At 37.9% G+C, this 26,017-nt stretch overlaps 1 protein-coding gene across 2 annotated transcripts in view; it reads left to right on the plus strand.

Annotated features, from left to right (window-relative positions):
- The window catches only part of LOC149191250 (ATP-dependent zinc metalloprotease FTSH 8, mitochondrial-like), a 118,770-nt gene extending 94,654 nt beyond the window's left edge, over positions 1 to 24,116 (plus strand). For both annotated transcript variants that reach the window (XM_089404144.1, XM_089404143.1), the window contains 4 exons: positions 17,747 to 18,229; positions 18,888 to 19,655; positions 22,807 to 23,034; positions 23,211 to 24,116. In XM_089404144.1, the coding sequence (XP_089260270.1) occupies positions 17,747 to 18,229; positions 18,888 to 19,655; positions 22,807 to 23,034; positions 23,211 to 23,684 (1,953 nt within the window). In that variant the 3' untranslated portion in view covers positions 23,685 to 24,116. The remainder of the gene's footprint in view (positions 1 to 17,746; positions 18,230 to 18,887; positions 19,656 to 22,806; positions 23,035 to 23,210) is intronic.
- The last annotated feature ends 1,901 nt before the right edge of the window (positions 24,117 to 26,017 follow it).

Consider the following 26,017-nt stretch of genomic DNA (forward strand, 5'->3'; position numbering starts at 1 on the left):
ATGACCAAAATGACCCTTTACCATACCAATAGCTGATGAAATTGTCTATGTTTTGTTGCCTCTGCTGTTGAACTCATCATTCAGAAACCCTAGGTTGGGATTCTCACTTGGGTGGAAGAGAGTCCTGAATATCTGCTATGAGTTTCGGATGACTATCCAATTCCCTACCTTTTGTGCTGTTGCAATTAGCTCTCTAGAGCATTTGAGCTCCTCAACTTGTGATCTAGTGAGATCTTTGTCAAGGAAGATCTTATTGGGAAGAGAGAATAGCTTACATTTAGCTCTAAGGGCTTGATATCGATTAGTTGTAGACTTGAATAAATTGAAAAGAGTGGAGTTAGACCCAAGCCAAACTCTATATATGGGAATATCATGGAGGTCTAGATTATTATTGAGAAACAAGGTCCCAACAACCATGGGGTATGGGGATGGGAGAGGTAGAGGGAGTCCCCTCACCTTGTGGTTTAATTCCCATGCCCAGCTAGCATGTTCCTCCTCTAGCCTAGCGTGCACTGTCTCCTCAATTGTTTCCAAAGGAGGTGGTGGGGGCAGGGATGCAGGCTTTATCCTTTCCTCTAACTATCTGTGCCCATGAGTTACTATGTGTATTTGTTTCATGTTGAAGTGTAGCCTACTGATATCTAATCTCCTCTTGTTTATTTTTGAGGTTGAGAAGTTTCGCATGCAAGGCTTTGCTAAAAGGGTGGTGGGGGGCATCCTAGACGTTGCTTTCATTTAGATGCATTTGTAGAAATGTTCTGTACCTCTAGTTTTGCTACTATGTTGGTGAGTTCATAGATCTTATGATCAAGACCCGAAGAATGTTATTGTTGGCTCCCTATTTGGAGCATTGTGTATCTAAGTTTTGGATCCCAATTGTTGTTTTAATGTTGGTGTCCTCTCCAATTGATGGGTCTGTCATTCCATTTGTATTGGGGGAGTCTATGCCTTTTTGTAATAAAGAAGATGGTCGGATAATTTGTAATGGAGTCCTCCAAATGGGTTGGTGAGTTCGATCCCCCAAGGGCATTGAGGATGCCCTATGAAATTACCGCTTGGAACACTCTGTGTGAGCCCGTTGACTCTCTATAGAAGCTAATCCCTCTGAACATGCAAATAAAACCTTTGTGAAAGCACTAGAATGTGACCCCTTGAACATACAACCAAACCCTCTGTGTGAGCCTCGTGAAGCTAGCTTGTGAGCCATCATTTGTCACCCCTAGCCCACGAGTTGTTCTTCTAGAAGGCGACTTCTAGCTTCAACAATGTATATATTGGAAGGTCACTATGCTTAGGAACAGAGCCATAGGGCAAGTAAAGGTCTATTGGATCCACCACTATCCTAAAGAAGCAATATGGGAGTTGGAGAATGTTATGTGGTAAGAGTTTGCTTTTATTTTGAAATTTTTGATGTAAAATTTGTTGATAGTATATATAGTGATGATGTGCAATGAGGATGGTGCAAATTCTAGGAGGGGAATGTAATACCCCAATTTTGATCCCTAGACTAGAAATCTAAATGTGTTGATGATGAATTGATTTTCGTGACAAATGTAAATCATAATTGAAATTTTACTTTAATATAAACACATTGTAGATTGTAGAAGAGGAAGAACAAAGTGTTGAAATATGTACTTAGGTTCGGTCTTCATAATATTTATTATAATCATGATTTTATGTATTTGATGAAAAGAGAAAAGAATTTATTATTTTCATTCTTGATGCATGGGTTTCATGCTCAAGGTAATTTTATTTGTAGGTCAAGCACCCATTGAGTGCTTCTAGGTTTGTCATAGAATTATGAAGTCAAAAAGAGCCATTGTCATACATGTAAGACCCCTTTAGGCATCTTGAATTAAAAAAATTTATTTGAGTCATAAAAGACCCTCCAAGACCTTGTCAACGAGCTACAACAAGTCGACCTACATGAAAGATCAAGTCGGCCTCATGGAGGCAATTCGTACCCCTGGAAAGCCTATATATAGGAAGGAACTCGACCTCATTTGAGCATATAAGACATGAAAGATCAAGTTGGCCTCATGGAGGCAATTCGTACCTTGGAAAGCCTATATACAAGAAGGAACTCGACCTCATTTGAGCATATAAGACAAGCAAGTTCGATCTCCTCAAGAAAGAAGCTGGAAAAAGGACGAAAATCAAGGATAAGAAGAGGAAGAACAAGATCGAAGCTTTGGACCTCTCTCTCTCTTGTGTTAGGGTTTCTAAAATTGTTGGACAAGTCGAAATTGCAAAAGTTGCTAGGCAAGTTGAAATTGTAGAAGTTGTTGGGCAAGGCAAAATTGTAGAAATTGTTGGGAAAGTCTAAATTGCAGAAGTTGCTGGGGTCGAAGTTGTTGCTGGAAGGTAAAAGTTTGTTGTTGTAAGTTGTGTAAGGAAAGCTCATCAAGAAGGAAGGTTGACTTGGTCTTGGAGGGGTCTTTGTCAAGGGTCATAGGTCTTGGAATTCGTCATTTGAAGATTCTATAAAAAGAGAAGAATTCTTGTAGGTTTTGCTCTCAAGAGGAGAGGTTTTGGCCCTGGCTAGCAGCCTACATTTTGTGTCCTCTTGTCTCATTAAATCAAGGATAAGAAGAAGAAGAACAAGATCGAAGTTTTGGACCTCTCTCTCTCTTGTGTTAGGGTTTCTAAAATTTCTAGGCAAGTCGAAATTGTAGAAGTTGCTAGGAAAGTCAAAATTGCAAAAGTTGCTAGGCAGGTCGAAATTGTAGAAAGTGCTAGGCAAGTTGAAATTGTAGAAGTTGTTGGGCAAGGCAAAATTACAGAAATTGTTGGGAAAGTCAAAATTGCAGAAGTTGCTGGGGTCGAAGTTGTTGCTGGAAGGTAAAAGGTTGTTGTTATAAGTTGTGTAAGGAAAGCTCATTAAGAAGGAAGGTTGACTTGGTCTTGGAGGGGTCTTTGTCAAGGGTCTTAGGTCATGAAATTCATCATTTGAAGATTCTATAACAAGAGAAGAATTCTTGTGGGTTTTCCTCTCAAGAGGAGAGGTTTTGGCCCTGGCTAGCAGCCTACATTTTGTGTCCTCTTGTCTCGTTGTTCTTTCATTGTTTGGTAGCTGTTTGATGATAAGAACATAATAATAATCAAGTGAAAGAAGAAGCTAATCAAGTTAAGTAAAAATACATCACAAGCAGTTATCAAAGTAAGAGAAATCACATAATCTAGCTACCCCTAGATTTTTGAACATGGTATCAGAGCTAAGGTGATTACAACAAGAAGAAGAGGCAGCTTGAAGTTCACATCATTGAAAAAGGATACATAAGAGCCGTGCACAAGGAAATCATTAAGGAGGACTAAAGAGCACTAAGGAGGAGTACTCATCTCAAGGATCATATCATCACTAGGAGAAGAAGACCTCAAGGACTGCATATTTGAAGTATCTTGAAGTCTCCATATTCTACATTCTACATCCAAAGGAAACAAGAAGAAGCATTGCCATCATCATCAAAGAAATCAAGGTGATCTCCCGCACATTGAAGGAAAGATCAGATCTCAAACATCCTTGAAGAAGATCATCAAGGAAGCAACATCACCAAGAAGGCATCAAGTTGAAGATATCATCTTCTAGGAACATCTTCACTTGACAAGTATATTTACATCTATGTCTGAATCTACTATCAAAATGACTTCATTCTGCAAGGAAAGCAACAAACTAGTTGGGTCATCAAATTTCCTTGCATGGAAGAAGAGGATGGATTTGATCTTCATAGAGAATGAATTTATTGAATATGTTAAGGGTTCGATCTCCAAACCATCTCAGGAGCAAGCTCAATCACTATTGAAGTATATGAAAGGGGAAATAAAGGCTCGAATCCTCATAGAATCAATCAAGGATTCACTCATCCCATATGTAGCAAAGATGGAAACATTGAAAGAAATTTATGAAAAGTTGGTAGAATTGTTTTTTGTAAGCATTGCAGGAGAAGTCATATCATTGAGAACCCCTTAGCCTCATACCTTATGGGGGTGTCAAAAATAAGAGATCAACTACAAGAACTAGGAGAAAAAATGTCTGATAAAGAAATGGTCACCGTTGTGCTCAATGCACTAGCTGATGAATGGGGCAACTTTATATCGATCTATGGAAAGAAGGAAGCCACTCCTTTCAGTGAACTTTGGTCATTTTCATTATGTAAGATTGAAGAAACTAGGTTGAAGGCAAAAAGCGATGTTGGATCAGATGAACAAGTTCTTGCGTACGCTGCCATGGCTAGGAGAAAAGGAAAGTTTGGTCCTCGGAAAAAGAAGAAGATCGATATGTCAAAGATACAATGTTATGAGTGTAATGAATATGGGCACTACAAAAGGAATTGTCCCAAACTCAAGAAGGACAACAAGAAGAGAAAGGAAAGAAATGAAGCCCATATCACCGAAGAAGCAGAAGAACCTGAAAAGAAGAAATCAAAGGAGGAAGTGAAAGATCTCTACTATGACTTAGATAATATCCTTAGTTCTTTTCAGTTATAGATGAGAATAGAAAGCATCACAGGTATGTAGGATGCATTATAGAAAGATAGAGATGACATAGTAGCATGGAAGGATAACTGAAGTAGAAAGGCTACATGGTTATAGCAGTCATCATGATAGAAATGGCATCTCCATTGCAAGCATATAAGGACAACCAAGTAGAAGTATATATGGTTGGAGGAAAGTCATCTAGCAGATAAATAAATGTCATCATACATCGTCATTATTAGAAAGGAGCATTTGTAGAATGAGGATCATCAAGATCCTCCATTAGAATCTTTATAAGAAAGACTCACCTCTACTTGGAAGAAGCGTCTCGTTGATTGTCCACATTCCACTTTGTGTGGGATCCATTGTTTAGAAGAATGATGGTATGGTGACAAAGGAGTGCAACATGTCAAGTTGGTTGAAGTACTTTCATCTTCAAGCAAGGAAAGAAAACTGCTAGAAGGAAGTCTAGATGACCAAAAGGAGGAAGAGGTATGTATGTATTTGATAGATAAAGTCATGTCATCATATAGTTGCAGATAACATGGTTGAATGCCCTATCTCATGAGCATGATCGAAGAAAAATGATCTCTTCCATTAGAATGATGCATGAAAGCATTTAGACAATGTGCCTTGAACTCTTCTACAGATTGATAAGATGAACTCAATATAGTATGACCTCATATGGAATATGGGGTTAAAAATCACGGTTCCTATGTTGAAAGAACCATATAAAGAAGATCCTGAGGAAAGCAATATGTGAAGAAAGGAAGAAGAGTTTGTGAAAGATGCAACTACAGTCATGTAAGATAAAATAAGTGATCAACATCCGATAACTAGAAGAATTAGCTGATGTCATGACAAGGCCTTATAAAAAGGTAACGATTTGATGATTATTTTTTGATTTTTGAGAAAACATCTGGTTGGGTTGTAACAGGGCTACTGAAAGAGGGTTGTAGAAGTCACCTATAACTAGTACTCATGAGATTGGATGGAAGATCCTAAAAGAAACATCACTTGGAAGAGGTATCTATATGAAGAAAAGCCAGATGGGAACTAGATCACTTTCTGATGAAGAGAAGGATGACATGACTATTGGTTCAACACCTTGGTTTGTTGAAGGGAAAGTGATGGAGAAGATGGCAGATTCCCTACGATAAAGTGATGATGAAGAAGGCTCCATGATGAAGAAGATGAAGTTCATGACATGATACAAAAAGAGGAGCCCTACAAGCAGTTGATAGTACCATGATCTCCACCAAAGAGCAGATAGCTGCTATTGGAAACAAGTCCCTATTTAAGAGGGAGCTTGGGCAAGTCCCTAGGTAAGAGGGAGATTGGGTATATTCCTTTTCTAGGAATGAGTAGATCCTCCCTAGTTGAGAGAGAGAGATAGACACATCATTCTTGTCTTCATGTTGCGAAGAAAGAATGGAGGATTGGGTAAGCATCTGGTTTCCGATACTCTTTGAGGATGTGGTAGGGCATCCAATAGGTAAGAGTAGTCAAAGAGGAAATTCCTTGAGGATGTGTTATTCCAAGACAGGAATTGTCCTAGAAGGACATATCTTTTGAACATTCGAGTGGGGTATGTGCCTTAAGAGACAATGATGATGGTGTCTATCAGTCACTGTCTTGCCAACATTGTGCTTTGATCTTGTGGACATATAGAGTTGTTAGTCAAGGCCTTGCTATGTGAAAATGCTGGTTAGTATAATGAGATGCACTGATATAAGTTGAGAAAATAGCTTATAAGATGGCTTACCAATCTGACTCTTCTTATGAGAATTCTTCAGTATGAGAATGTCCAAGTACCATGTATGGATTATAAATACTTACCTAGTTAAGAGGGAGTATTCAAATATGTAACTAGGTTCGGTCTTCATAATGTATATTGTAATCATGATTTTATGTATTTGATGAAAAGAGAAAAGGGAATTTAATATTTTCATTCTTGATGCATGGGTTTCATGCTCAAGGTAAATTTATTTATAGGTCAAGCACTCATTGAGTGCTTCTAGGTTTGTCATAGAATTATGAAGTCAAAAGAGTCATTGTCATACATGTAAGACCCCTTTGGTCATCTTGAATTATGTAAAAGAAATTTATTTGAGTCATAAAAGACCCTCCAAGATCTTGTCAACGAGTTACAACAAGTAGCCTACATGAAAGATCAAGTCAGCCTCATCGAGGCAATTCGTACCCCTGGAAAGCCTATATATAAGAAGGAACTTGGCCTCATTTGAGCATAAGATAAGCAAGTTCGATCTCCTCAAGAAAGAAGCTGGAAAAAGGACTAAAATAAAGGATAAGAAGAAGAAGAGCAAGATCGAAGTTTTGGACCTCTCTCTCTTGTGTTAGGGTTTCTAAAATTGTTGGGCAAGCCAAAATTGCAGAAGTTGTTGGGCAAGTCGAAATTGCAGAACTTGTTGGGCAAGTTGAAATTGCAGAAGTTGTTAGGCAAGTTGAAATTGTAGAAATTGCTGGCAAGTCAAAATTGCAGAAATTGTTGGGAAAGTTGAAATTGTAGAAGTTGTTGGGGTCGAAATTGTTGCTGGAAGGTAAATGGTTGTTGCTGTAAGCTGTGTAAGGAAAGATCATAAAGAAGGAAGGTGGACTTGGTCTTGGAGGGGTCTTTGTCAAGGGTCTTAGGTCTTGGAATTCGTCATTTGAAGATTCTATAAGAAGAGAAGAATTCTTGTGGGTTTTCCTCTCAAGAGGAGAGGTTTTGGCCCTGGCTAGCAACCTACATTTTGTGTCCTCTTGTCTCATTGTTCTTTCATTGTTTGGTAGTTGTTTTATGATAAGAACATAATAATAATCAAGTGAAAGAAGAAGCTAATCAAGTTAAATAAAAATACATCACAAGCAGTTATCAAAGTAAGATAAATCATCTAATCTAGCTGCCCGTAGATTTATCAACACAAAGAATGGGGGGTTATGACTCCATAAGAGGGGGGCTTAGAGCACTGTAGGGGGGATAAAGAAGACAATATTATGTTAATCTTAAATAGGAAGGTCACTTTGCTAAGAAATAGAACTGCAGGTTAGGTAAAGGTCCAATGCAATTACTACAACCTAAGTCCTTAACCTTGTTTAATTAGTTATTTTTTATCCATGATTTATTTTATCCTAGGCTTCAAATTTATTGCATGAATGAGGTGCGCAACATTTCCAAGCCATTTTATGTGAGTTCCATCCTTGAAACAAGGAACAATGTTTTGGGCAAGCTAGGGTGGTATTTCTAGTCACATAGATAAATTGTATGAAGCTTATTTTCATTCCATGCAATTTTCCAGGCCATTTTCTGTGAGTTTGAACCATGAAACAAGGAACAATGTTTCTGGCAAGCTAGGGTGGTTTTTCTGGACATATAGATAAATTATATGAAGCTTGTTTTCATTTCATGCATTTCATTAAGCATGGTTTTTTTATTAACCATTGGCTTGTTTTCAAAGATAATATAATATGGAGGTAAGCATATATGTTTATGGCTAATAGTTAGCTCCTAGTAGAAAATTTGAAAGAGATGATTTATGTGTGACCATCATTTGAACATAAAAATGAATCGTAAATGTTCCACATTGATGTTTCATAACCATCTCTTTAATAACAAAGGATGCTTCAAAATTGAAATTTTACAACAAGAGTAGGGGCTAAGCAAAATTTTATGGTATTGTAAGGAGGTATTGCTACCTGCCCTTTTTATTGCGATTCTTTTGTGTAGTGGTAGTACGTTTATGTTTGTCGACTAAGAGTAGCGAGATATATGAGAACCATGAGATATGCACATTAGTTATGGCCTGCCCTCATAAGAAAGTTCATCTAGTATACATGGATACCTTTGCACTTTTTCTTTTTCTTTTTAACATTGGAGATGTGGACATGTACCCTCAATACATGTATACATTTGCACTTTCTTTCTTTTTTCTTTTTAGCATTGGAGACATGGACGTGTACCCTTCTGATATTATCTATGCAAGATCCTTTGTTATCAAGATTTTACCATAAGAGTAGGGATTATCCAAAATTTTATTGTTCCATGAGGTATTGTTACACCTCTTATTTTGTATGATTGTTCTGCATTGTGTTGGAATTTTACAGTTATTGACAAGAATATTGAGATGTATAAGAATATCTTGAGATATGGGCATTTTTGATGGTGTAACCTCTTGAGAAATTCCATCCAAGATACATAACTAGGCATGCACCTTTTTTTTGAGTCATGGTCTTAAAGATATGGATGTGTACCCTCATGACAACTTTTCCTTGGCTCTTTTTCGATGAGAAATATCTTTATAGTCCATATGAGGAATATACATGTTTCGGTCCTTGAGGGATTGCTTAGACAACAACCCTCAAAGCCATTACAAGAAATACTCATTATGAGCTCAACATGTCTCATGTAAGAATTGAACTCGGGAAGGAAGGATAACAACATTTCTCCCAACCACCTGAGCTAAACCCAATTGACATCTCCTTCGCTTATTCAACTAATATTAAATGTTTATATTGTGCTTGATCGTGATAGATTATTTTTCTTATATAGTATGGTAAAATTTTTCTTATATAGTATGGTAAATTGAGTATTTTGGTAAGTCAAAATTAAAAATTCTTAAGCTTTTCTTCAATATTTTGTAACTTTTAATTTACTAGTTTTGATATGTCCCTATAATTGTAATTTCTTTTTTGGTATGTGGACAATTGGTATGTTTGTACTTGTGATTGCAGAATCTAGCACCCTAGTGCAAAGTCTCACTAAGAAACCTAGATTGAGAGCAACATAGGGAGACTTACCACTATCACCTCATCAACTACTCCCCTCATTTTTGTGGTTAGATATAATCTCCACAAAGGAGGCTTCTCTAGTAGATATTAGGGATCAAGTAACCCAATTGGACTTAGGCTCAATGCCCCCTAAGGGTTCTTCGACAAGATTCTCCTAAGGACAAGTATGCAACGATTATGGATTTGGGTGATTTAAAGTATAATTTCAATAACGAATTAAAAGGTTCCTATGGCTAAATCTAGAGGGCTTACTTTGGCCATTAGAGGCTCAAATAGTTTACCAAACACATGCAATCAAGAAATTACACTTTGCTGTTATGAATTAGGGTTTCAATCAGCAATTTACAACATGCAAATATTTTATAACAATAAAAAAATTTCCCTGAAATCTATGATAAAAAGTGAAAAATTAGGGCTAGTTAATGAATAAACAAGAGAAATTACATCACTTGGTGGAAAACACACATAACAACACAATAAACTGTTAATTTTAGGTATGTTCTATGCTTAGAGCAATTTATTTCAATTTTCACAGTTAGCTCAATATCTTTTCCAGATTAGCAATCACATTAGCATTAAAGTAAATTGTAGATAGAACATAAACATAAATCGCAGAAGACAAGCCAAGACAAGAGGACACAAGATGTGGCGCTAGCCAGGGACAAACCCAATGTGGGGAAACCCTTGATCAATTCTTCTTATATGTTCTTCAATAGTTCAGCAGAGAGAGAGAGAGATAGTACATATACAACAAAAGTCAACACTTTGACTTATCTAAATAAGAGCATAGATCATCTCTAAGATGATACATGAGATAGCTGAACTCAGTTGAAGACATGCTGCTTCAACTGATTCTCCAAGGTGACTCCACCTATCATTGTGCTGCACCTCGTCATCATGCTGCACCTCACCGTGCTGCACCATGTTGCACCCATCATCACTAAGCTGGACCTCATGACTATGCTGCACACATCATATTGCTGCACCTAGTGCTGCCACTGCTGTCGCATGTGCCATTGTTGCACCATGTTGCCACAATTGCCCATGTGCCATAGTTGCATCATGTTGCCACACTGCTGTCCCATGTGGTATGCTGAACCATGTTGTCATACAACATGTCTCATGTGCTTGCAACACCATGCTTGCCATGCTGTCCATGCTTGCCATGTTGTCCATGCTTGCTAGGCTATCATGCTTGCCAAGCTGTCCATGCTTTCCATGCTGTCCATGTTTGCCTTAGCATTCCTTTGCTGTCCCATTTACTATGCAGTTGTCCCATGCAGCTCCATGCTTGTTGCTGCCTAGTTATATTGCTGTAGCTGCTGTCCCTAACAGTGAACCCCATAAGAACTGCAACTAGCTTTCCTTGACCAGCAGTTAGGGTGAGGCTAGAATTAGGGCTGTGACAGTTGATCTCCACTTATTGACTGCGGCTAGGGATCTTTAGAACATCAGCATAGGACTTGTTTTTAGCAGTGTTCCACAGGGACGCGTCCCCCAGGGTTGGGTGCATGCACCTCTCGCGCCCCATGCACCCGGGACAGAGGGACATCTGGGGAAACGTTTCCCCACGTCCCCCTTTTGGGGAGACATGGGGAGACGCAGGGGGGGACATTTCCCCAGTGTGGGGGACACGACTCCCCAAAAGCCCCTCAATATGGGCTATGCGTCCCCCGTTAAATTTGCTTGTAAACAATGATTTATGATAGGGAAAACCTAGTATTTTACCATATTTCCCTACTAATGCTATGCAATTCAGGGTAATGTTAAATTCTTAAAGTAAAAGTGACATTCACGGTAATGTTAAATTCTTATAGTAAAAGTGACATTCTCTTTTATCTTTCATTTTCATCCTTTTACTTAAATTTTTAACATTACCATGAAATGACTCAGGATGTTTGAGAGTGGTTCCGACCTCATTGGATTTCATATGGAGAAAGTAGAATTTTAGATCTCACTCAAAATCCAGCAGACTTAGTTTTTTAGGAATTCAGAATTCGATGGATTGCAATGTTTCCATTGCATTTTGTCATGTACAAGGGTATGGAATTAGTATTTAATCAAGAGCACCAAGCCCTCTTTGTACTTTAGAGTGACTTTTAGACTCATCACTCCACTGTTTTTGAGTTTTAGTTATATCAATTTACTATTCCAGTATTCAGATTTCAGTATCTATTATAGTCTATTTTGCTTAGTACTAATTAGATTCTAGAATGATGAATGATGAATTCTAATTTTAAATCAATTTAGAATCTAGAATGATGAATGATGAATTTAATTTTTAAATCAATGTAGATTCTAGAATGGTGAATAATGAATATGGATTGGAGTATTTCATTATTGAATCTCGTGGTATATGGATGAATCATGTATGTATTAGTAAGGATGATGAGTATGGATCAATTTATTTCATTATTTAATTCAATTATGTATGTATCGTTGTATTTATGCTTTCATTATTGAATATCATATATATATATATATATATATATATATATATATATATATATATATATATATATACCCCGATGTCCCCCTGTCCCCCTTAAATTTCCCTAAAATTTGAGGATACTCCCACACGCCCCCCTTGTGCGTCTCCCCGCATCCGAGTCTCCTCGTCCTGGAGTCTTGGTGGAACATTGGTTTTTAGGCCTCTCCATATAGCGTCATAAGCAACCCTTTCTTGCACTCATGACACCTCTACGCAGCCCTGAAACAGTCTGCCCTACCTCAGCCTCTTTTACAACAACTTGACCCTCCATTTGTTGCGGCTAAGACCTTCTTGTTTGACTACGGTTAGGGCTGGATTAGATCAGCGTTTAGGGCTAGATTAGACCAGTGTTTAGGGCACCATATGCCTACGGCTAGGGCACCATATCTATGTTTAGGATAGCGTTAGGGCTGCCTTATAGGACTGTGTTAAGGATGCCTTAGGATAGCGTTAGGGCTGCCTTAGGATAGTGTTAGGCTTCTTCCTTGATCTCCTTTAGGTCAACTCATAGAACCCTTCCATCGCTTTGCTAGCATGCCTTCTTTGCTGCAGCTAGGGAAACCTCTTTTCCTCCAACGTCTAGGGCTTCCACTCCTAGATTTCTCTTCCACTAAAACCCTAGACAAGTGGAGAGAAATCAAGATAGAAGTGTGTGTAGAAATGACTATCAAGTCACCTCTTTTTATACTAAAACGTTGAGCACATGTGTGGGTTATTTGGTTGCTGGCCGACCTTGACAAATTGTCTTATAACACAAATAAATTCATAACTCCATGAATACTTATTGGAATCGGATGATCTTTAGATCAATCCTACGTCTCTCGATGAGAGGGATCCAAGAAAAATATCAGCTGCCATACATAAGATGACCCACATGGATTTTGGCCTTAGTTGCCAATTTTAACATAAACCCTAGATTTCAGCCCTAATTTATGGCTGGAAAATGCATGTAAAGTGATATGTTCACTTTTCCAAATGAATTTGTACGAGTTCTAACCCTAGGACCATAAGATCCAAGGCAAATAATGTTGAAAATTTATGGTTTCGCTACAACCTAACCCTAATTTACCCTAGTAAACCATAAAATAAAATATATTTAGGCTTTTATTTGAATGGATTGGTGCAAGAGATAAGACTACTGCTTTTCTCAATCAAGGGTTAATGGCGTCTATGGAAAACTCTATGGAAGAAAAGAGATAGATGTGGATTCAAAGGAAATGGGGAAGACAAACTTGTGTTGCTCACACCTTTAATGCTAGCATCCTTTTATCTTCTTTGGAGATTTAAGGGGAGGAAGCTAAACCTAGCTTCCTCAAGAGAAACTTGATGAAGATATTGTACAAGGAGATTTTAGAGCCATAAAACATCAATAAAACCTTGGTGAAAATTTCATTAAACCCTAATTCATCAACAAGAACAAGATGGAAGAATACAAATTACATAAAGATAGCACATATCATCAAAGAACCACCAATAATTATCCAATAGAGAGAACCATCCAACAAACATCTTCTAAGAGAAATTCACTACACTAGTGCTCCATAATGCACAAGAGAGAAGTGACAAGTAGCTAGTGCATGTTGATCTCCAAGTGTGATAGTGAACTAAGAATAATTCTTTCCTTATTTATATGAGGGAAACCAAGTCAATTTTCGCTAATCCTAGCCCTAAAACCCTAAAATAATATTAAATCATGATTACAAGTTGGATAGGTCACAAGCTGACCCCCAAAGATAGCTAACTCAATAATTATGGCTCAATTAACCCACATGTTCGAGTTAAATCCCCTCATAAAGGTGATGTCATCCTCAAAATGGTGTATCTCTCCATCAAAAGTGCAATGAATGGATCCAAGGGGTGCATCTCATCTAGAAGTCATGTGTCCTCATCCAATGGCTGCCTAATCATCAAGCAAGGCCTCGCCAATTCTAATGTCCTCCACAAGGGTGCCCACACATTCAATCGAAGCATCGTGAAGGAGATGTCATAATGCTAGGCATGGCATCATCATGGAGAACTATGTACCATCACCTCCAAGGGGTCCTATGTCATCATCATCATCAAATATTCTAAAAAAAAGGGAACATCCAGGTGCAATGGTAGCTTGGGGGGTCATGTCAATTCTGGGCTACATCAGCTCTCAAGGCAATGTCATGGCTCTGAAGGGTAATATTTATCCACTATGTCAAGGCATCCAAGGTCAATTCTCCTCAATAAGTGCTTAATGTCCTTTGTCCAAGTGTACTAGGTCATCATCAAGTGCGGCTAGACATCCTCTCTGGAGTGTTGGAGAAACATCATACAATCCCTTAAGGGATAGTGGCTGTACTGGAAAAAATATGTACACATATTCAAAGAATCAAGTGAGATTAGCATCATGGGTGCTGAAACCATAAGAGTATTAGAGTGGACAATATTTAATGTTAAAGGCATCAAAGTACATATAAGCACCATCCTCAAATGTCTTCCTAGCTTATGGTTTGTACTCAAGTTACCCTGCTGAGGTATGGGAGGGTTAGTATAAGGCCCTATTAGGTGCTTCCAACCCTAAGGGAAGGAACAATTCCTAGGTCGACCCTTTGAGAAGATAGGTATGAAAAGGTGCTATGATTTTGGGTTATATCATGAATGGAGTCATAGTATTGCACTAGGTTATATCAAACCATTGTCCATGAGCACCTTTGTAGAGGGCCTGCTTTAGCAATGTTTGAGTTACCTTCCTCACCTCTGTTTTTCCAAGCCCCCACACTTGCTTTTTCTTTTCTTTAGATGGCTTGTTTAACAAGTTTCATTGATTGCTATGTAATAATAAGCTAACCCCTTTTTGTGATGGGCAATTTGTTGTGGATGTTTATAGAGAGTTCCTTTCATTTTGATAGGCATGATATGAATGGTTACTCTTGGGAATGAGTGGCTATATAAGATGGGGTAGAGCTGAGGCTATAATTTGACTTTTACTTGCTGTACATCCCTTGCCATTCTTTTGCATTTTAACATTTGGCTAATGTTCTCTTTTTTTTTTTTTTTTACAACTGCATCAACCTCGGGTATATACAACCCCTTCATCTCATAGGACAAGGCCAACAATGAACCAACTTGAGCAACTGACAACAACGAATCAAAATATGGGACAATGGAGTAGGAAAAAATGACAGTATTAAGTATGGATATCATGGAATGCTACTATCATCAGAGCCTCCTATTTGTGCCCCTCCTGGACAATGAAAAAAAGTATTCAAAGAAGGTCACACTAGAGTAGGGGCAAGTGATAACCGCCAAGATGAAACAAGGGAACACATGTACAACCAATTGCGGTCTATCATCCAATTCAACCTGGAGTCCATACTACAATGTCCATAAAACATTAAATGAAAACACTAGAATACAAAAATGGTTGATGCACCTCACTATAGATGAACTAGCTAGATGAATAAAGGCACTGACTGGAGAGTGGATGAGAGGCATCTGAGGCTGGCTATCTGTGGATCATGATAGGGCTGATGGCTGGCAGGTTGAAACAGTAGAAGAAAAATTCTCCTAGGAGTTACCCGCATGGGTGGGTAACAGTACCCAAACTGTATAACAACATATTTGAACTTTATGAAAACCATGACTTTTGCAAGCATCTATATATATTTTTTTAACCAGACAAAAAGCAACACCTTCCATCCTATGGAGGTGGATGATCACACTAAAGATGCACAGACAATAGGAAATGATTATTGCTGGAAAGGTTAAGGTAGTCTTTCAACTGGGTTTATAGAGGGAACAACAGTGAAAGGTATTATGCAAGTGTACAGGATTATGTTGTCTGAAACAGGGAGACAAAGGTGATATAAGTGTGGGTGTATGTGAAAGAACCTTTGAGATTTTGGAGCCCAAAGTTGTGGGTGTTATTCAGTTTCTTTTGGGATGAAGACAATACTCAAACATATCATCATATTCACCTTTTTTGGTACCAGTTTGGTTATTTCTTTCTACAGAACATATGGGGTGGGCATGCAAAATCAGGAGGCCTTTATAAAAATTAAAACATTATTCATGAGATTGCAAGTGTCAGAGATGCTAACTATTTCTCTCTTTAGGTCTTGTGGTATTGCTGTATGTGCTGTGGAAACATTAATGTTCACTATTTGACTTGAAATTTGACAAATTTGGATTCCGACCCATACAATTTCATCAAGCAACCTAATCTGGGCGTGTTGGTTGTTGTTTTAATATATTGGCATAACCAGCTGAGAACCATGTTTAAACGACAACGATGATCTAATTCTTGAATTCTAGAGAGCTGCAGAAATTTGTGTATACATGGAGCTGACAATCATTTGGTGATTTAACATTTTGACATGGCCAATGCTTTGCCCTTTATGGTATATGCTGGAAAATGCAACGTGGCAACTGTTTAATTCCAATTCTTCCTAACCTTAATACGTTTTTGTGAACTTTTGTTATTCTTCTTGTGTTCTTTTATTAGATCCATCATCAAACAAATATCAAGAGCGAAACAGTAAAAACAATGGACACAAATATTAGGCTCCAAGCCAGGGAAAAACCCATCCAAGGGGAAAGCCCCCAAAACTCTTCTCTTCTTATAGAATCTGCTTCAAATGAGTCAGTGAAGACCCAAACCCTAGACCAAGTCCTCCAAGTACCAAGTCAGCCCTTCCAAGAGAATCAGATCACCACAGCTCAATCCTGCACCAACTAGCTTGTAGCTGCACTTTCGACCATAGCTTTGACCCTGCAACTTCAACCTACAACTTCGGCCCTGTAGCTGCTGAAGAAACACTAATCCAGCTTCTTCAAGAGATCCTTCTTTGAGCAAGACAGATTCTCCTAAGGTCAAATGAGGTCAAGACAAAATATTCCTTCTCCCAACAACTTGATACTGCAACTTGGAACTGCAATTTTGGCCTCCTTTGTAGCTGCAGAAACCCTAGAATTTCGCATGTGTGAGAGAGATATAGCCCAAAAACAATATTTCTTCCTTCTTTTCTCCTTCTAGACCTTCATTCTTCTATTCTCCTTGCTTCCCGGCTATAGATCGAACTTCTTTTCTTGAGATCGAACTTGTGAGTGTGTGTCAAATGAGGTCGAATTCCCTTCTCTAGGTCGACTAGAAGCTGCCAAGGCCGATTTGTACTTTGGAGGTTTCTAGGACCTTCTAGACTAAAAATAAATTCTTTTACAAGTTATATTTTGCCCAGAAGGGTCTTATAAATATGATGTTGAGTCTTGACTCTCTTGACTCGCGACAATAATTCCTATGACATAACAACCCCTAGAAGCATGAAGAACACGCTTTTACCTAGAAGACCATCAAGAATGAGCATGAAACCCATGCTTTAAAGTATAACTTATTTTTTTCTTCTTTTGTTTGTTACATAAGATACATATTGAAATGAGTACAACGATTATGAAGACCAAAACTAGTAACATTTCCAACAGTATATGGGTGTATACTACATTTCCACATGACCTAGTCCTTGTGAGAACTTAGCTTTAGTGGAATTATGTTATAATAACATGTTTTACTGATTTTTGGCTAGCTTCATTCATAATGAGGGTTCTAATAAGAAGCATACTCAAAACATATAGAATGGCAGTGCTGTGCAAACATATGCTCCTTATTAATTAACACATTTTTTATTCGATGAAACTAAGGATTCTCCAAACATGTCATGCTTTTCCTACTCTACTGTGCAGACTACACTATATTAATCATTAACTGTTTATCACTCTATTTCTAGGATCTTCATTGGATCATTTTAAAACATCCTTATATATTTGATTATGCTTTTAGGTCAATTTTGTATGGAGAGCAACTTTTTTTTTCCCGGGGAGAAAATATCGTAATTTCCATTAAGTATGGAGAGCAACTTGTGCAATATATTTGGAACAGTAGTTCAACTTCGTATACATATTTAAGTATTTTATTTTTGTTGTGGAATAGGTATTCATTTAATTTGTTGTGAATGTGCCATTTCCTTGCAGATTAGTTTTCAGGAATTCAAAAATAAACTTCTGGAACCTGGGCTTGTGGATCATATTGTGGTTTCAAACAAATCTGTAGCTAAAGTTTATGTTCGAAATTCACCAAATAATTCTACCCAAAGTGAAAGCAGTGATGCAGAGATTCATGTCAGACGGACCTCCTCTGGGGGTGGCAGCCAACATAAGTATTCTTTTAATATTGGCAGTGTTGAATCCTTTGAGCAGAAGTTGGAAGATGCACAAGAAGCACTGGGTATTGATCCTCATGATTATGTTCCTGTAACATATGTTTCAGAAATGGTCTGGTACCAAGAGCTGTTGAGATTTGCACCAACATTATTGATTCTTGGGTCTCTTATTTACTTTGGGCGAAGAATGCAAAGTGGTTTAGGTGTAGGTGGACCTGGAGGCAAGGGTGGTCGTGGACTCTTTAACATTGGCAAAGCTAATGTGACGAAGCTAGATAAAAATTCAAAGGACAAGGTTTGTATTTCATAATCTTTCACATTTCTTCTGTTGTGGAATTTCTGTTTCCTGTATCCGAATGTTGCAGAACAAATATTCTTATAGAAAATATTGTATATCCTGTTTGGCCTTGTATCAGTATGGTGCCAGTTGCATGAATACACCAAATTGAAGCCTCAACTGCTATGATGCAGCTTAAAATTTTTGAATTTATAAGGCTTAGATGTTTTAGCATCATATTACGATGTAAGATCAGTTATTTCTCTCCCTTGCTGATCGTTATGAGATTCTTTCACATTTTATGCCTTTATTTTCTTATATGTATGTTGCCGAGCCTGTCTACATTTTCATCCACATTTGTTTAGACTTTCAAATGCCATATCCTTTTTTATTACTTCACGGTACAGTACATGTCTTAATGTACGTTGCAAGTTTTCTCAGTGTTCTCTGTTCTGGGTTGGATACTTGTATTGATATGCACACTACCTATTTCTCTTCAGTATGTTTTGATTATTCTTTCATAGAGAAATTCAGCACTTTGTAATGGTCCTGTTAAACATTTACCAGTTTTCCTACAATAAAAGTTCTTCATGTTGTGCCACTTGCTTTCAACTTCCAGATTTTTAGTTTGCAAGTTCAGTCACATATGCTACACGTTTCCTGCATTGTGGTCCAGGTATTTTTTAAGGATGTAGCTGGTTGTGATGAAGCAAAGCAAGAGATCATGGAGTTTGTGCATTTTCTTAAAAATCCTAAAAAGTACCAAGAGCTAGGAGCTAAAATTCCAAAAGGAGCCCTTTTAGTGGGTCCTCCTGGCACAGGGAAAACTCTCTTGGAAAAAGCTACAGCAGGGGAAGCAGGAGTCCCTTTTCTTTCAATTTGTGGCTCAGATTTCATGGAGATGTTTGTTGGTGTTGGGCCTTCTAGAGTTAGAAGTTTGTTTGCTGAAGCTAGGCAGTCTGCACCAAGTATTATCTTTATTGATGAGATTGATGCAATTGGTCGGGCAAGAGGTTGTGGAGGGTTAGCAGTAGCAAATGATGAAAGAGAAAGTACTCTCAACCAGTTGCTAGTAGAAATGGATGGTTTTGGGACAACTTCAGGTGTAGTGGTGCTTGCAGGCACTAACAGACCTGACATCTTGGACAAGGCCCTTCTCAGGCCCGGGCGATTTGATCGTCAAATTTCTATTGATAAGCCTGACATAATTGGTCGGGAACAAATCTTCCAAATTTATCTGAAGAAACTTAAGCTTGACCAAGATCCAAAATACTACTCTCAACGCCTTGCTGCACTGACTCCAGGATTTGCAGTAGCAGATATTGCAAATGTGTGCAATGAGGGTGCTCTTATTGCTGTGAGGAATGAGAAGACTGAGATCAATATGTCACACTTTGAGGCAGCTATTGATAGAATTATTGGTGGTTTGGAGAAGAAAAATAAGGTTTGTTTCTTAGTTTCTGTTGTGATTCTTCATTTATTCTTCTGTCTAGATTCTTCATTTGCTATTCAGGTTCATATCACTTGGTCGTGGTTTCCTATTTGAGATTTTTAGAGTCACTTCACTATTTTTATCTATCTACATTTTATGCCATTGTTTTTAGATTACGTAGCAGGAATATATACATTGCTAAGGGAAAAGGTTCAGTTCATGTGAATCATTCTGTTCATATAACCTTTATTGTAATCATAGAATATATTTCAGTCTATCCAAAGGGGTTTAACGAACCTTTTTTTATAAGAATAAGTCCTTTTGATATTGAAATATGACAATGATTTTTTGTTGCCCCATTGATTTTTTCTTGAAGTGACATATTGTGAAGTTGTAGGGTGTACCTATTTTGAACTTCATGTTCATGGAATATTTTGTTTGGTGGGCTATGACAGAATTCCTGTTGAATGTTTTGTTATGTGATTACCTTCTAAGAAGCTTAGTTGATATTTTGAATTGGGATTTGATTGGCTTCTGGAGTCATAATGATTTTCCATTTTTGCTATTGTTTTTTTAAAGTAGAGAAGTATAATTTCTTAAAACTGCTGCTGGGAATTCTGATTCTTTCTTGTTATTTGGAATGCTGTTGTTCGTGATTGTCACAACTGGTCATCAGTCCTTTTATAGGTTGACATTAATTTGTAAGCTGTTTTTCTAGAGTTATTTTATTTTATTTTTATTTATTTATTTTTTATCCCCTTGTTTCTGAAATTCTTAGTTAATTATATTAAATTTTCTTTACCTTGATGGTGTCAGTTTTAAGAAATACATGTCTATATGGCTTATTATTGTCGTACTTTATGAGGTCTGAAAAAATGTAATGCGAAAAATATGTAGCCACATTCTCAGTGTCTTTGGATGCATCAAAAAGCTAATAGGAAAAGTATAGACAGCTTTTTTTCAGTGGCAGGTTATCTATTCATACACACAAAATATTTACATCCTTTCAGAGAATTTGGCTGAGAGACCCTTGATTGATTCCATTATAATGGTCTGTCAAGTATGTCCTTGCAGCAACAGAACAAAACATTAATGGATATAGCTTGATCCCCTGCGACTATGTACTATGCTATTATAAGAATAAAAAGAAAACATATAAACTATAGCCAAAGAGATAGAGGAGAAGCAGAGAAACTTTGTGCTATTTATCATCATTGCCAAGGGAAATCTTCTGCTTGGTTGTCTTCTGTGTCTTCTTTGTCCCTTGGTTATTCATCATTCTTTGAAGCATATTCTGAACCCTTGATGGTGTTTATCAAGGAGTCTTTGTCATTGAGCTGTTGCAGCTCCTCCTCCGATATTACTGAGATGGGGGTTTCTTTTCTGTGTGGCCAAGTCCATGTGGCAGGCTATGATTTCTTTTGTAGAGGTCAAGGTCAGAATATCTGGTGGGTCTGCTACGTGAAAACCATGTATCTGGGATGATGGGTGCCAACTCCCTATTTATTTGCTTGCTGCTGGTAGCATCTCTGCAGACTCAAACCTTCTCCTCCAATCTTTCCAAATTTTGAACTGTGGTGGCTTTGTGTCTGTTGCAAAACCCTGCGTTGTGTGGAGTGCCTCCAAATTTTGACCTCTGGTGTGAGTCATTCTGGGTGTGGTGTTCTTATGAGCCATTTGTTTGGGGGTCTGTCCTTGCCTTCGTACCTAGGCGGGTTGGGTAAAATGCCCTGCCCATTTTCCTCCTGGTGTTCAGCGCCCACCTCTTTATCTTGTTCTTCTTGAGGTGTTCTGCTTCATAGATCAGGACTGGTGTCCTGTATTTAATATTTTCCTCAGAGCTTTCCACTGTTGCTTTCTCTGAACTCAAGTCACCATCATGCTGAGCCATACTCACATCAGCTTTTATCTGTACTCAGAACGAGGTTGGTGCAGAGGACTTTCCTTTTCCATCTCCCTTCTCCCTTGGCAAACCCTCGTCAAGATTCAGGACCAGATTTGTGAATGCCATAGGTTCCTACTGTCAAGGGCAGTTTGCTTTCTCTGAACTCAAGTCGCCATCATGCTGAGCCATACTCATGTCATCTTTTATCTGGACTCATAACGAGGTTGGTGCAGACGACTTTCCTTTTCCATCTCCCTTCTCCCTCGGCAAACCCGCGTCAAGATTCAGGACCAGGTTTGTGAATGCCATAGGTTCCTACTGTCAAGGGCAGTTTTATGTTATTGTGATCTGTAGGAATGATGGGCTTGATGTCTTCCCTCCCTAGCACCCTATCCCGGGAAGTATGGACATAAAAAGTTATAATTTTTATTTAATTGATTTGCTCAAAAGATGAGAAGCCTGTAACTATGAATGCAAATGTTTGACTGCCCAAAACTAAGTCATTGAACCTGAATTAGCTTTCCTAGGTTCTCCATAGTATGTGAATAATATTTAACCTGATGATTTATTTTCCCAAATTACCTCATTCCAGCTGGTTTTGCGTTTTGGTTTAGTTTGTTTTTGAATCAATCTCAAGCTGATTTCAAAGTTATCTTGAGCTGATTTTGGGTTTGAACGTTCTTGTTTTGTCCTTTCTACATGTCAACTAGTCTTAATGCTGCCTTGAATTAACAGACCTATGATTTTTAACTTAGTTTTAGGTCCTAATATTGCAGACTCTTTTTTCTGGTCTGTCATTTTTTCCTTGCCTGTATCTTTTCAACTGTCTTTTGCTAGCCAGATCGACAAAACCTCTGAACTTTGTTTCATTATTCAAACTCTAGCGAATCTGAAGGAAAATGTGCTACAGAAGGATATAAATTGAAGAGAAAATGCAATATGATAGTAAATAGCTCAGAAAATGTTAGTACATTTCTGTCAAAATTTATATAAAAATATAGTCAACGTGTTCCATAAATATTTAATCCGTCAAAAAAACTACCATAGAGACATGCAAATACTGAGTACTTCACTGTGAAACTATCGTTCTTTTAGCTACAATTATGAATTTTTTCTTCTTGATCATTGTTATATCTATTGGGATAGTCACATGGACTTTATTAAGGTCTGCATTTGCATATGCACAAATGCTTCAATTTTTTGGCTATTTTCAGCAACATTGCTGTATTTGTAGTGATATATACCATTTTTTGATCAATCGGTTGTGCTATTTTCTAGGTAATTAGTAAGGAGGAAAGGAGGACTGTAGCATATCATGAATCAGGTCATGCTGTAGTTGGATGGTTCTTGGAGTATGCAGAGCCACTTTTGAAAGTAACAATTGTTCCTCGCGGCACTGCAGCATTGGGCTTTGCTCAATATTTACCAAATGAGAATTTGCTGATGACAAGGGAGCAGCTATTTGACATGACATGCATGACACTTGGAGGTCGGGCTGCTGAACAGGTAAAGAGCCAAGACAGTTGATTTTCATATATATATATATATATATATATATATATATATATATTCAAACAGTATATATATCTTTCACATTTCATATCTTTTGTTCATGTGCTGTTTATCAGCCTGTTAGGTGTTACATATGTGCTTGCAAAAATGACTAACACTGAACTTTCCAGGTTTTGTTGGGAAAAATTTCAACTGGAGCTCAAAATGACTTGGAGAAGGTGACAAAGATGACATATGCACAAGTTGCATTATATGGTTTTAGTGAAAAAATTGGTCTTCTATCTTTTCCTCAAAGGGAAGATTCTTACGAAATGACTAAGCCTTACAGTAATGAAACAGCAGAAATTATTGATAATGAAGTACGTGAGTGGGTAAATAAAGCTTACGCAAGGACCTTAGAGTTAATTGAACAGCACAGGGAAGGAGTGGAAAAGATGGCTAAATTGCTGCTTGAAAAAGAGGTTTTGCATCAGGATGATTTAGTGCAAGTGCTTGGCGAGCGTCCATACAAGTCAAAAGAGCCAACTAATTATGATCGTTTCAAACAAGGGTTTCAAATTGGAGATGTTGGGGAGGATGGAACGGCACAAAATGATAAAGAGGATAATGTCTCATCAGAAGCTGAGACAGCAGTGCTGACTTAGAAGGGCATCTGGAAACATTATTAAAGCTGAGAGTCATGCTTACTAAAATATCATGATGATTATAACATCTGCTAAATTAGAGAGTGTAATAAACAAGGCTAAAAATGAGATATGATAAGAAGAAATTCAGGCAATCTCTTGTGACAGGATTTCAAGTGTAAAAATTGAACCTATCCTCTGTATGTTGCAGACTGTCTATTATTGAGTGGATGTTATATTGTTTTAGGGAAATATGGGCTGTCTCCAAGAAAATCCCAAATTGATTGCTTTTACTCATCTTCCTGAGGGACAGGAAGATGCTGTATTATATGTTGGTTAAATGTCCTTAATCTTTTGCTAAGAACAAGGAACTTGAATCTTTATCTCACATCTTGTGAACTGTGGTTCAGCTTAGATTGTAAACTTTATGGAAACATTCTTCTTTTTGAGAAACCTGATCTTGTGCTGATGGAGTTTTTTTTTTAAACAGAAACAAGTGATTTGTATTACTATAAAGACAGGGTGCAGAGCAGTTGTACCCATTTTCTACTTGCATTTCTTGATATCCAAGATCACATTCAGTTCAAAATTTCATAACAAAATTCTATGCTATGTTTTTTTTTCCATTAATTACTAAGAGAGTTAGTTGACTGAAAATTAAGAAAACAAGGAGTATCAACCTTGATCCTTACTGCGCTTCTTTTTTGATTCTGACTTTGGGATATAAGAACTTGAGAGGGGATATTGATGTGAAGAGCTGCTCCTTTTGCCAACGCAGAAAGAATTGGATAATCCTAGCTAGTCTTTTTCACCAGCTAGAAGATTTTTCAGCTGATTAACTTTAGAAGGTTTTTTTTTGTGGCTGTTGGCCGTGGGTCAATTGTATCAGTGTTGACTGTTGACCCAATTTTCTCCTTCCTTCTTGGATTTTTTGAAGCCGTCCAAGCTTTCTTTTGGAATGGAGGGAAGCTGCTCTTGAATTTGATTGATAATCCTTCTTTGACAGGCTTGCTTTAGATTCCCAGCAATCAAACATAGCCTGCATTTTTAGCCATAAGAGGTCCACTGGGTCAGTGAAAGCAAGGTGCTGTTATAGCTGTCACTAATGTTTGATTCCTGAAAAAAATTGACTGGGATGCTCCTGCAAGGGGGCCCCAGTGTAATGGTGTCTTACCTCTTGATAGGCGGTGGATATTTGTCACTTAAAGCATTAGGGGAGCATCTAAAGACTTCCAAAATCTGCATTTGAAGAGTGTGTTGTAGAAGACTGGAAGTCCAACCATTGGGTCTGTTTCAGATCTTGAGTCTCATAATCCTATCTGGTAATCCTATCTGGTAAACCTTCAGGTCCAACTTTACGCATATTGTGGCACAGGTAAAAATACCCTTCTCCTCCTGTCTTGGATCAGACTTAATATACTTGCCCAAAGTGTCTCTAATTATTTTGGAAGGTCTCCTCTAGGCTCTTTCCACAGGTAGAGGGGGAGGTTCAACAATCTCACCTATATTGGGGTTGAGGAAATAGTCAAAGTAGGATGAAATTCAGGGAACCATGGTTCTAAGAAAGAGGCCAATTCTGCCCCAAAACTATGATTTCTCTTCCATGACCTTTCTGCAGTCTTTCAGGTAAATATAATAAATGATGGGAAATCTTTTTGAACAAAGAGTAACTGTGTAATTTGTCCAATTGGAGTCAATCCAGTGAATGTGATCTGTACATGTGTGTTATTGTCCATTGAATCTGTAGATCAGGGCATTTTTTTGTAATCATGGATGTATGCATTAACCCCGCTTAAAAGGAATTCATAATGGAGGGGTGATATTGGTTCTCTACAATGAAAGAGTGCCCTACAACAAGGCCTTCCTTTCCAAGGGGAGTGCTTGGGATTGACCGATTACATCTTGAAAGAGTGATTCAAAGGAACAGACTTGTCAAGAGCCTTAGTAACAGCTACTGATGGTGAGCCTCAAGGCAGTAGCGAGGTGCCCTTTTGAGAAGCATCATCTGATTCCTTGAGCACACCATATGCAAAGGGGGTGAATGACCCGAATGTATTAGTTTTAAACCTTGCCATGCTTTCTGCCAAGATTCCATATTTTCTTAATAGCATTCAAGCGTTTGTGCTGATGAACTTGAATGATATTTTTTTAGTTCTTTTTTCTCTTCATGTCTGCAAGAACTTTAGTCTGCTGTATAAGGTGTGAACTCTCTTTAGATTCTAGAAAATTTGTCTAGGAATGTATTCTGATTGTAATCATAGAATACAGCACATATTACGATGGGATTTCACAAATAATATGTTTGAAGGTAAAGCTCTATTGGCCCGAGGTAACATAGGCAGAAGAAATCTGTT

Source organism: Pinus tabuliformis, chromosome 2_2, assembly GCF_031772625.1.
Source record: "Pinus tabuliformis cultivar Carrire ecotype Pingquan chromosome 2_2, CPIR1, whole genome shotgun sequence".
Lineage (NCBI taxonomy): Eukaryota > Viridiplantae > Streptophyta > Pinopsida > Pinales > Pinaceae > Pinus > Pinus tabuliformis.